At 40.5% G+C, this 12339-nt stretch overlaps 2 protein-coding genes across 2 annotated transcripts; both read right to left on the bottom strand.

The window, feature by feature from the left end:
* Nucleotides 1-225: 225 nt before the first annotated feature.
* LOC116304557 (uncharacterized) lies at nucleotides 226-3270 on the bottom strand. The gene is made up of 2 exons (XM_089028556.1): nucleotides 2962-3270; nucleotides 226-1752 (listed from the first exon to the last, which is right to left on the bottom strand). Exons 1-2 carry the CDS (start codon nucleotides 3110-3112, stop codon nucleotides 830-832), a joined length of 1074 nt encoding a protein of 357 aa, XP_088884682.1. The 5' UTR covers nucleotides 3113-3270; the 3' UTR covers nucleotides 226-829.
* Nucleotides 3271-3386: 116 nt separating this feature from the next.
* On the bottom strand, nucleotides 3387-8275 carry LOC116304554 (uncharacterized). Its single transcript, XM_031714304.2, has 5 exons — nucleotides 8061-8275; nucleotides 6856-7027; nucleotides 6188-6334; nucleotides 5499-5603; nucleotides 3387-4634 (listed from the first exon to the last, which is right to left on the bottom strand). The coding sequence occupies exons 1-5, from the start codon at nucleotides 8118-8120 to the stop codon at nucleotides 3706-3708; spliced, it is 1413 nt and encodes a 470-aa protein (XP_031570164.2). The 5' UTR covers nucleotides 8121-8275; the 3' UTR covers nucleotides 3387-3705.
* Between the last annotated feature and the right edge of the window lie 4064 nt (nucleotides 8276-12339).

The raw sequence follows: 12339 nt of genomic DNA, 5'->3' as shown, positions 1-12339 counted from the left end.
TAGCATATTCTTTGTAAATAATTTTATTTTGTCGTTGTCTTTGTCGTTTGTTTACTAGCGCTTAGAACAGATTTGTATTTGCGCTTTATAAATAAATATTATTATTATTATTATTAACTATCCGGCATCATCAACTTGAGATTGTAAAGGGGGAAAAAATGAATATTTAGATTATTGTTAAAAGCTTTTCGTCATGATCGAACTGCATGAGCCAGACAAGGTAACTGGAACAAATTTGAAGCATTTTATTTATTGCCCATCAATTCCATCGTTTAAAGCGTTTTATATTAACATCACGGAGTTTACTTTGCTTTGTTTGACTTGAGTTTACTTGAGACGACGTGACGTAATTATATGACGTGACATGATGTTATGTTACGTGACCTGATGTAAAGTGACTTGATTTGACGTGACGTGACTTGACATGAATGTGATGTGACTAGCAGTGACCTGACGTGACGTCACATGACGTGGATGTGATTTGATTAGTAGTGACCTGACGTGACGTAACATGACGAGGATGTGATTTGACTAGTTGTGACCTGATTTGATGTGATATGACGTAGATGTGATTTGACTATTAGTGACTTGACGTGACGTGACATGACGTGGATGTGATTTGACTAGTAGTGACTTGACTTGACGTGACGTGACTTGATGTGACTTTAAGTGATTTGACGTGACGTGATGTAATTTAACGACTAATATTAATTAACGACTTTACACTTTTAAACTAAAGGTTATTGTAACTGCCCTTAAATCACTTTACCCTTACCAATAAAATTTTCTCTTATTTGAAACATTCATTTGTCGAAGGCGTTTGACCACCTCACTTGAACCAAATCGAGGTCTGTCCTATTTTATTGACAGTACCAGATGCCGTGTACCAACCACGGTGGACATATGTCTCTGAACCCCTATGGACATCGGGCTGGAACGTCTTGCATGGAGCTGAAGAACATCCGGAGTGCCCATCTCCTGAGTGGACACTGGGGAAAAAGGGACCTTTTGTCCATGATGAGTGCTCAGTACCCAAATCGTTGAATCCATATCCGGTGGGATAGGAATCACCCCAGGTCACACCCAATGATTCTCCCAGTCCGTATCGCACAAACTCTCCAACGTCTCCCTTCAACCCTTCAACCAGGAAATCAGTCACGTGCATCTTAGGGATCCCATTGGCTCCCACAGCACCGTGATAACGATTGTGATTGGCAAAGGTGATCTTGTATGGGTTTTGTCGTAGATCTATTCTATAGACGTGAGAGAAGTGATCGATTCCACCGCTGTTTGGGTTGTTACCTGCTGCCATCATCATGTAGGTGGCATTTCGTGCCATCATCACAGCGCCATGCAATAGATTGATAACACCATTTTTCCCCGCGCGTCTGGTGGGACGCCAAGCATATCCCATGGGGTTGTTCATGTTTGGAATGGCTTTGTTCAAAAGTGAGCTACCTACAGAGCTAACGTATCCATAACTGGCCAGCATCCATCCCCCACCAGAGTATGTCATATCGCAATACGTCTGCGCGGCAATCGATTCTCCTGGAGGCTGGATCCAATACATACCGCTGCCTTCACTCTCGCCGGTGTCTAAGATAGCCTGTGCGTTAGGAGCTGGGTTGATCTTAGAACCTAGCTTTTTACGTTCACACTGAGCTCCGGCAAAATCTTGAGGGCAAGTGCACGTTTTACTTTTATTTGCACAAATGCCACCATTCTGGCATCGATAACGACCAATACATTGCCCTGAAGCAAAAAGAATATTGCTTATCATGAAATTATTATCAGTATCATATAAGTATATATATAAATCTATATGCTTGAGTCTATACTGTCGGTAGAGTGCTCGATGAAATCAGTTGCAGAGCGTAATAGATTGTAGATGGATCAAATACAAGGCAGTATAAGAGTTTCACGCTTACTCCATCATCAGATTAAAGTCTGTCTGATGATCGCGTGAGCATGAAACTCGGAGTAACAGCTAAAGTGATGTATTGTGTATATATATATATGTGTGTACACCTAACCAAAACAATTCTGCAACTTTACATATATATATATATATATATATCTTTTGTTTTTCTATTGTTTAGTCTCTCGAGACCAAAAGACATATATATATCTGAAGTAACAGAATTTTTTTGGTTAGGTCTGTGTGTATATATATATATGCAATGGATAAATTAGAATAATATTAGAAAGATGTGTCAAATTTTTGCCACGAACTACAAAAAATTTGTTGCGAAGCAGTCGTAAATTTTTGAAGAGGCACTGTTTTTTTATATATAAGAGAACGCAAAACAGATATACGCAATGGCTAAATTAGAACGTAATTAGGAAGATTTGTTAAAACATTGCTACAAACTAAACACTTGTTGAAGAAGTATTTGTTTAGTTTTAGCCACTGATAATTTTTCTTGTTAATTCACGCCAGAACGCGAAACAAGAAAATGGATAAACTTGAGATTAATTAACACTGACGTTAAGTTCAAGGGCGGATCCAGCCAAAATTTTAGGGGGTGGGGGGGCTAATTGAGTTTAGGTGGGGGGGCTAATTGAGTTTCTTCCGTCAACACAACGGAAAACAATAAAAAAACCATACAATTCTTCAGTTTCGTTTTGTTTCTTTTCTGCTGAAGGGGGGGGGGGGTTTCAGCCCCCCTTTGCCCCCCCCGGATCCGCCCTTGAAGTTGTTCGCATAAAATTATAGCATTTTTACTGGAAATTAAAGCATAAAAATGATAAAATAAAATGAAAACCTTCAACTCAATCTCGGTTCGCTTAGTGATGCACCTTAATTTTTCGCTATTTTAAATTTTTGTAAATATTTCCTTGAACTCAAAAACCAAAAAAATAATCTAGAAAAGTTGGCAGGCTAAAACTTCTAAAAATCAATCAGAAAAATGATTTATCATTGTATTTAGTTTTTAGGTGTGCTTGTATTGTAGGCCTTACCTTGTAATTGAACATAAAGACTTCCAAGTAGGGTTAGCAAAATCAACGACTTCATGATGTCTGCCTCCTTCCGACAAAAATCTAAAACTGACACTAAACTTCCTTGTAGTGGTGTTTGTAGGGTCTCTTGGTTTGATGGCCTGTCTGTCATGCCTTATAAGGTTATCCGAACAAATAGATACAATTTACAGTTGCCTAGCAGAGTGTTGCATGAAGAAGAATTGAGAACGTGCCACTTTTGGTGTCGACTTTTCATGGCATTTTTTCCTGTCTCTTCTGGGTTGTTGCTTGAAGAACCTCTGAAAAACCTCTCAAAGATTTGAGCCTTCTTTTTGGTGTACTGGTTTCTGCGTTTGTTCCAGAAATATGTGCCGTATGAAAACATTGCTCGGAATATTTTTCCGAGAAAAAATTGCTTGAAGAAACATAGTTCACATCTTTAATAACTAATCAAGCAGCTAACACCCCTTAATACTTGCATAAATCATTTGGTTTGTCACTAGTTACAAATAAATCTAATTATCTAATACGTCACTATAGTTCTTTCAACTTTACCACTCATGAATATACTCAAAGTTTATTAGCTTAGACTAAATGATCGATTAAGGGAATGATCATTAAAATAAATCAATGATACGAGGAAAAACACTGTCAAGAAGAAAGCTAAACAATTGACAAAGCAATTCATGTAAATCCCTCTGCTGAGCTCACTCACTAGCTCCCTCAAAGACAGTTTGCCGCTTTTCACTTGAACCAAATCGAGGTCTGTCCTATTTTATCGACAGTACCAGATGCCGTGTACCAACCATGGTGGACATATGTCTCTGAACCTCTATGGACATCGGGCTGGAACGTCTTGCATGGAGCTGAAGAACATCCGGAGTGCCCATCTCCTGAGTGGACACTGGGGAAAAAGGGACCTTTTGTCCATGATGAGTGCTCAGTACCCAAATCGTTGAATCCATATCCGGTTGGATAGGAATCACCCCAGGTCACACCCAATGATTCCCCCAGTCCGTATCGCACAAACTCTCCAACGTCTCCCTTCAACCCTTCAACCAGGAAATCAGTCACGTGCATCTTAGGGATCTGATTGGTTCCTATAGCGCCGTGAAAACGATTGTGATTGGCAAAGGTGATCTTGTATGGGTTTTGTCGTAGGTCTATTCTATAGACGTGAGAGTAGTGATCGATTCCACCGTCGTCTGGGTTGTTACCTGCTGCCATCATCATGTAGGTGGCATTTCGTGCCATCATCACAGCGCCATGCAATAGATTGATAACACCATTTTTCCCCGCGCGTCTGGTGGGACGCCAAGCATATCCCATGGGGTTGTTCATGTTTGGAATGGCTCTGTTCAAAGGCGAAGAAGGGGAATTACTTGCCCCGTGTACATATCCATAACTGGCCAGCATCCATCCCCCATCAGAGTATGTCATATCGCAATACGTCTGCACGGCAATCGATTCTCCTGGAGGCTGGATCCAATACATACCGCTGCCCTCACTCTCGCCGGCGTCTAAGATAGCCTGTGCGTTAGGAGCTGGGTTAATCTTGGTACCCAGTCTCTTTCGTTCACACCGTGGCCCGGTGAAGTCTGGCAGACAAGCGCATTTTTTGTGTCCAACACACGCGCCGCCATTAGTACAAGCATGACGACCAGCACATTGACCTGAGGACAGACGTTTGCTTTGCGTCTCAATTATATTTAATACTAATTGACTCTTACTCTTCGTCTACTAGAATACTACTAAGGATATACCCTATGATTGATTTTACCACTATTATAAATTTTCTCGCTTTCTGATTGGTCTAGAGCCAGGGGAAATAGGAGGACATATACCGATAAATCACGTCAGCAAATCAAAACCCCGTTTTTCTTTCCAATTTTACCCTTGTTTTTGTAGTGAAAGTTTTAGTTTTTTGTGGTAAAAAAAAATGTCCTCCAGTTTTCTCAGCTACCCTTCGTGAATCCACAACATTTTGCCGACTAGATGACGAAAATCGTGGTACATGGCAAGTGCTGGTTCAAGGATTAGTTAAAGATTGGGTGGAGGAGGGGAGGGGTTTGCTATTCAGTAAAACGCTATAAGGCATCTCCATTTTGATTAGACTCTTTATTCTTTTCTGTGTGTATATCTTCAATGGAGAAGGGCAAATGCCATAAAATTTACGTTCCAACTCCTGTATCTGCCCTTGATAAGCCCAACTGAAATAAGCACTGATGCACGGTCCCATGCCACTTGTATGCTGATACAGACTTAGTCTTACTCACTCCCTCTACTACGACCACTTTATATGATCGAGATAAAATGTTTTACTTTCAAAATCACCCAGCAGGTAGAACTTAAATACAAAATTATTCATTGCGAGGTTTAGTAAAAGCCTGGGTCGAGTTGGCATTGCAGTGCATTGTGGGACTGATTTAGGGGACAAAATAGAAGCCATCTTGGAAAAACGACAGACCGAATATGCTCTGCGATGTTAACTCGGGCCAGTCTTTTACTAAACCTCGGAATGACTAACATTGACTTACTTTTTTGACAGTACATTCCTGTGAATCCCTTGGGACATTTACAGGACAAGACATTAGGCCCTCCTCTGCAAACCCCACCATTATGACAGTACGAGTCACGACAGACTGAGAAAGAAAGCAATGAACGAATAGGTGTTTTATACTACAATATATGTTACAAGTTACTTTTAAATTTTTATTCGATAGAGTGAAAGAATCAAGGAATTACTTTATTTTGGGTTTGTTAGGTCTCTCCCTTGTTGATTCAAGGGTTTCTCAGTTCTATATGGATAAATCTGTGAGTTAGCCGTGACTTAGATCAGCCCAGAGGTTGTTTCAGGGTTCAATCTGTGAGTTAGCCATGCCATGACTTAGATCAGCCCAGAGGTTGTTTCAGGGTTCAATCTGTGAGTTAGCCATGCCATGACTTAGATCAGCCCAGAGGTTGTTTCAAGGTTCAATCTGTGAGTTAGCCATGCCCTGACTTAGATCAGCCCAGAGGTTGTTTCAGGGTACAATCTGTGAGTTAGCCATGCCCTGACTTAGATCAGCCCAGAGGTTGTTTCAGGGTTCAATCTGTGAGTTAGCCATGCCCTGACTTAGATCAGCCCAGAGGTTGTTTCAGGGTTCAATCTGTGAGTTAGCCATGCCCTGACTCAGATCATCCCAGAGGTTGTTTCAGGTTATTGATAATTTTTTTGAATATTTACCTTTACAAGCCGCATTGTTAGAGCAACACTTGATCAATTGTCTCTCGAATGTATCACAATCAGACGTGCTGCCATTCATCTTCTGGTAGAACCGTCTACATTCTTTAACAGAATTCTCAGCAGCTTCAACACATTCCATACATTTTCCTGTGTTTAAAAAAAAGCAACCTGATTTTGGTGCTACTATTACATTATTGGTCTCGGTAGGGTACGCTATGTAGTCCTTCCTCCAACAGGGAAGATGGGGAGTGTGAGGGGATATATTGAGTTTACCATTTTGAATTATGAAATAACTGCCATAAATCTCGCTCTCTTATTGGTTGGGAGCGGAAGCTTTGAGAGCACACAGCGCGCGTGCGCAAGTTTTATATCTCGTCATTCGTTTGTGTACAAAATAATGCAATTATTCTACTTTGTGGGTTATGAAAGGAATACAAACTTGCCTGCTGTGCTATGTGAAGTTATGTAGAATTTGAGGATTTGCAGAACACTCGAGAGGTGTTGAAAAGCGCTTAGGCTTGTGTGCTTCTCCTAACACTTTTCTCGTGTTCTGCGTACCCCGCGTGCTTTATAACTACGCAGAGCACGCGCGCGAGTTTTCTATTTTTCCATCTCTGAGTTTGAAGGTCTACCACACCACCCACGCTTTATCACTACGATAGACTTACGCGAGGGACAGTTCTCTTGACAAATGGTTTTCTTCTTGGCAATATGAGCCTCACACGCTTTCTTACAGGTTTTAAAGTTGTTACTCGTAAGTGATTGAATGCTGAATGGGATGGTCATGCACTGACTGACATCGCTCAGCATGGTCGCTGAACACGCCAGGGTGTCTGAACACTACAGAAATAAAGAGAGGTGTTAGAAAGGAATAAGTTAAAAGTATTGTCATCTTATGGGACCCGATTAAGAGGGGAGGGGTGGGGAATTCAGTACCAACCAACTTTGAAATTGACGTTGTTCTCAAATATCTCCAAAACTAAAAGTCGAACTATAGTCAGTAATGACTGTTCTGCATTTTTGTATGTATGTGTGCTAAACAGCGTCGAGCATTTCCACAGTTTCCTGAGGGAGACGGGGTATTTATAGTCTCCCTCGCATCCGTTTTTAGTGTCGGTCGTCACGCAACGCTCCCTCCCAACAAAGTTGCGTGACGACCGACACTAAAAACGGATGCGAGGGAGACTATAGTATTTATAATCTGTTTCCTATTTTGGACCACTTTGAGCTTGTCCCTAATGTTAAACCAAGATGGCGCACGAAGTGGCTGCGTAGGAAACTAAGAACGGATGCCTGCGCCACACAACATAAGATGCCTGCACGTCAACACTTGTTGAATCACGAGTTCCTTGATTGACGTTGACTCGAATCTTCAAGGTGATCAACGCTCACATTACATATACTTAATACAAAGAAAAATAAAACACTCGCAAACGAGATAACATAATAGCCAAAAAAGGGACCCCAGAGCCTCAACTCGGATTGCTTTGTGCTCGACAACTCTACCATAATATCGAACGTCAGCTATTCAAATTTTCTCAGCAATTTGTGGTGAATATTCTAAGGAAATACTCAATAATTTGATATCCAAATGAGCTAAGAATCCTAAAGAGGCACTAATATAATACACGAACAGTTACTCATGAAGAAATTCAAGGGAATTGAAACGAAAGACGACATAATTTTTTTTTAATTGCCAGTCCATATGTCAAAAAGTGCATCTAGTTGTGAAGAACATCAAGAGAGACGGTGAAATTTTTACACACGCGAATATTGCGCAGACTGTAAAATCAGATTGTTATCGAGCTACTCAAACCAGAGAAGATTATGGGGAGCAAAGGGATGAATAAACACACGTGGCGTCACAAAATACCTTATAGCTGGCATGAACGGTAAGACATCCAAGCAGGAGTAACAAGACAATGGCTTCCATGATTCAATGGTTTATGAATCAGTAAACCACTTTACTGCGACTTCCAGTGGTCTGCTTTTTATAACACTCGACACATGACGTAATGTCCTTGACCTAGGCGTCGTCACAAAGGTCCTGTTGATCGATCGTGTTCTTGAACTTATCATGTACAGGAATCCCAAGGACTTGTTTACAATCCTTTCAAGAATATTACGTGACTTTATGTTCAAAGCTCTCCCCACTAGTCATCACAATGAATATTTATGTTCTGAGCACTTTGGCAACCCATCCAGTTGTCAGTCATCATGGACCGAGCTTGACTTTTTCAGTCTCCTTCAACTGATTTGTTTGGATGTTTGCCAGGTTTCCTCCCAATATTTCTGAGTATAAAAGCCGGCACGAAAAACGTCGAACAATGCTTCTCAATGTTACAAGCAACTGATGTGCCAGAAGGGTAAGGGCGGTAAACGTTCTTCTTGACTCAAAAAAAGCCCAGAGTTAGCTCCAGAACTGTACGCGAGTAGACACATGCTGGAATCAATTAGTGTATCCATGGTACCATATATTCTTAATGCAAATAGTGTATGTTTTAATGTTGTAATTTTCCTGTCTAGCTCTCAAACCATTATTTACTATACTTTCCATTCTATGCTATTTTTGCTATATCCAGTTTGTATCTCATGATAACGGGAAAAAATATAACAAATGTTAGGTCGTATGCACCGATAAACTAAGAATTTAAAGCCTTTGTTTTCATTAAAATGACGTCGCGCTCAAGTTTCCTCATTTTTCTGGGGTTTTCTCCTAAATTTCGACTCAAACTCGCATCCAACAATCGCTCAGTTTTGGCTCAACTGAATGAGATAAAAGGCTGTAATATAAACATAGGCTCTTTTAGGAGAATATATATACATCAATGATATTAGTATATATATTTAAAACTTTACTTAGGCATTCACTTTAAATATACAAACATCAATGTCATGAATTGTTATCGCTAGAGTAAAATATAAATCCTTAGCTTACTTTCTTTTCTCGTCATACTCTTTAGCACGAGCTGTTTTGCCAGCCAACTGATGCTTACTTTGGACTCTCAAATCTCTTCAGCATATCTCAATATCGTACTGAAACTGTCTGATTTCCAAAGGCGTTGCTTTAAGAAATAACCTACTTTTACAAGCCAATAAAAACTCACTTTTTCCAGATAACCTGCACACGTTGTTATTTACATTTCTTCTGCAAGTAAAATATCTTACATACGAATACAAGTCTAATTTTAAAGAATTCCATAGCTGCTATCTGTTGTCAAACTTCTGCTTCTCTAGACAGTTCAACCAGTTCTATTCCTCAGGATATTAAGATCCATACCTTCCCAGTCAAGTTCTACTCCACAGCTAGACGAGCTAAACGAGGTTCTGGTGTGGGTGAGGTGTAAGGGATGTCGGTGCTACTTGGAAGAGAGCTTTGTTTGGATAGGCTTAGTTGATTAGCAAGTTTATTGTCGGTAAGAACAACCTGTCGAATAACCAATACGAATTCATCAAGGAGAGAAAGAATATTTGATTGCCTAGTGAAGTAGTCGATATTCTCAAAAAAGGAAGCCAAAGAGGAAAACATGTTTACTTGTTTCTTTATCGTTGTGTTTGGGTTGGAAGTCGGGATGATAGGATCACCTTGTGCGCACTTGGAGTGGTCGAGGTGTGCGCAAGCAAGAATACCATACATACCAGAGTATGATTTACCAGGCACCCTTTGTTGTACTGGACAAGTGCTTGGATTGTGGGGAATGGAGTGGTTAAGTGCGCACCAACAAAGAGAAATTAAAAAATGGGTATCAGGTATGATATGATAGCAATCATGATAGCCAGTAAGAGAGGCCAGTTCATAACCAAATTTTAACCTCACCCCCCCCCCCCCAATCGTGTTCAATTATAGTCTTTAGCGCTTACCTCTCTCAAGACGCTGATGACGTGGATATGGAATCAACCGCTGTTCATCAGTACTGAAGGCTCGAATTCTTTCATCGATCACGTGCACCGGCCTAAAGTTCTGTGGCCGTTACCATGGCTACAGGTCTATTTTCGTTAATATCAGTAAGACTTGATTTGATTGGATAATATCTTTTGTTTTTTTCTTGTTTTGTTCTTTCTCTCTTCCTTTTCTGCTTTAGCTAGTTTGGCTAATTTCTTTTGTTGTCCGTGCCTTTTCGAGCGCCCTTATTATTACTGTGCAAGCAAGGAGAACAGAAATGAATGCAGAATCGCTATCAAAATGGCTATTGGAATATTGGAATCATCGGCTGCTAAACTCCTTGGAACACAACTTGGTTTTGTACTTTGTGCTAGTGAGTAAAAAAATACGGAGTTAGTTTGATTGGGTTTGCGAGAATAGTTAGTACGTCCTTGAAGACACGATTTGGTATCGGCACTTGGTGTTTGTTCTCTAAACAATCATACAATATATATAGAGAGGAAATAGTGAGAAACCTATTGGAGTAAAAGTCATTGCCATTAAATCGTTCCCAGTCAGTAGTAAAAAAAAAAAAAAAAAAAAAAGGTAAAGCTTGATTTTTCGGATGGAGCGTAAGTTGGATCGACTAATCGCTTTAAAGCATGTCACGTGATCATGCCAGGTCACATGACTATGAAATGATCAACATGTCCAGATCAATACCTTCTAGCCTCCTTATCTTTACCTATCCTATCCTATTCTTACTCATCAGTTTAAGTAATTTTCTCAAAATTATTATGAAATATAATATGTAAGAAAAATATATATATATCATAATAAAGAATATAAGTTTTTCTAAAACCTGCTGATATAGTTAGCGTAGTTTCTTGATTGCTTGCCATAGATACTATTAAAAGCCACGCCCGATATTGTACCACTATCTTAGAAGACACATTACTAAATATACAAAAGAGCTTTTGCGTTGAATCTGTCGGCGCTCACGATGTCGTACGAACGGCTATCGTCCGTAACGCCTACCATGCAAGAGTAAGGTAAGCGAACAGTACTCGCAGCCGTAACTTCGTCGGTTACGTTGTTTTGTGAAGGTGTTAGAAAACGATCCTTCATTGAGATATTCCCTTGAAGTATTTGTAGGAATGGGACTGAGAAAGAAAACGCCATTAAATATACGTGATTTGATTGATTGTATTTTACAAACTAAGAATGCAGTCGGGCCTAACGTAGTGGGACCATGTTTCTTGAGTTCGTCGACCGATGATGGGAGTTCTCGAGGTTCAGAAAAAACACAAATATTGTAAGTGCTTAGATTATAAGACGGAAAAACGTTTGAGTGCAATGCTAATTAAATTCAAGCCTTCTGGTTCCAGTGTCCTTCGTTCGAGAGGTCGCAGAGCCACTGGAGTGAGAGGGGAAAGACGCTCACGAGGAGCCCCCGACCTAGTAAACATTTCGCTCAATAACATACGAGTTGCGCAGTTTTCGTAAGGGTTAACAAAAGCGCACCCTGAGGTTTATTTATTTATTTCTCATCAGTTGTTGGCTAAGAGGCTACGCATATAACCATTGAAACTTTGTGGGGCATTTCCACTGTCAGTTCTGTGTGCTAATCGTCCAATCACAGCTGGTTGGCGTATTAATACAGGAATAAAGCAGAAAGGATAGGAGTCGTTTATCTGACTCTGGCTATTTTCAGACCTTTAACATGACAAGTTGAAGGTGTTTCAGTTTCTCATTTTTAGGACCAAGTTATCCTCATGATATCACTATACCTTCCTGGCATCAGCAATAGAACCTCGTCAAACACAAGCAGTGGACGACCAGCCTAATAACAATACGGGTCCTCCGTCGGCGGGAAGTTCATTCAATAATGGCCTGACATGAATGATTGAATCACTGAATGGCGAGGCTGACCGTTTTTCTGGGGTGGCTACCGCTATGAACATTTAACCGGGCTGTTGATGCCCACGGTTGTGCTACCACTTTTGGTGGTAGGATGACTTGGTCGTAGCGACTCACCTGCCTTGCCCCACCGAAAAAATAATAATAGGGGAAATTATCAGTCGGTCATGATTCAGGTCAGTCAGTCAGTCTCGTCCGTCAGACAGTCAGTCAGAATCAGTCAGACAGTCGTCGACTAGCAATCACTTCGTGTTTAAAAAAAACCTCTTTTCAAAACATTTCGCGAGATTAACTATGCCTCCTAACATCGTCAAAACTTGGCACGTCCCCTTTACGCATACACGTACTCCTTCTACACCGGCCAACCCAC

Source organism: Actinia tenebrosa, unplaced genomic scaffold (assembly GCF_029948245.1).
Source record: "Actinia tenebrosa isolate PJP-AT-01 unplaced genomic scaffold, QUT_ActTen_1.0 PGA_scaffold12__29_contigs__length_12842862, whole genome shotgun sequence".
Lineage (NCBI taxonomy): Eukaryota > Metazoa > Cnidaria > Anthozoa > Actiniaria > Actiniidae > Actinia > Actinia tenebrosa.
Note: the sequence above shows the minus strand (reverse complement) of the source record. Positions and strands in the feature narration are given on the sequence as shown.

What these genes read in the sequence shown, in the direction of transcription:
- LOC116304557 (XM_089028556.1), bottom strand. Translation starts at nt 3,112, where the DNA reads ATGACAGACAGGCCATCAAACCAAGAGACCCTACAAACACCACTACAA. An exon ending in TCTTTATGTTCAATTACAAG is followed by an intron (nt 1,753 to 2,961) that starts GTAAGGCCTACA and finishes TTTTTGCTTCAG; the next exon opens with GGCAATGTATTGGTCGTTAT.
- LOC116304554 (XM_031714304.2), bottom strand. Translation starts at nt 8,120, where the DNA reads ATGGAAGCCATTGTCTTGTTACTCCTGCTTGGATGTCTTACCGTTCAT. An exon ending in CCGTTCATGCCAGCTATAAG is followed by an intron (nt 7,028 to 8,060) that starts GTATTTTGTGAC and finishes TTATTTCTGTAG; the next exon opens with TGTTCAGACACCCTGGCGTG. An exon ending in AGGAATGTACTGTCAAAAAA is followed by an intron (nt 4,635 to 5,498) that starts GTAAGTCAATGT and finishes GTCTGTCCTCAG; the next exon opens with GTCAATGTGCTGGTCGTCAT.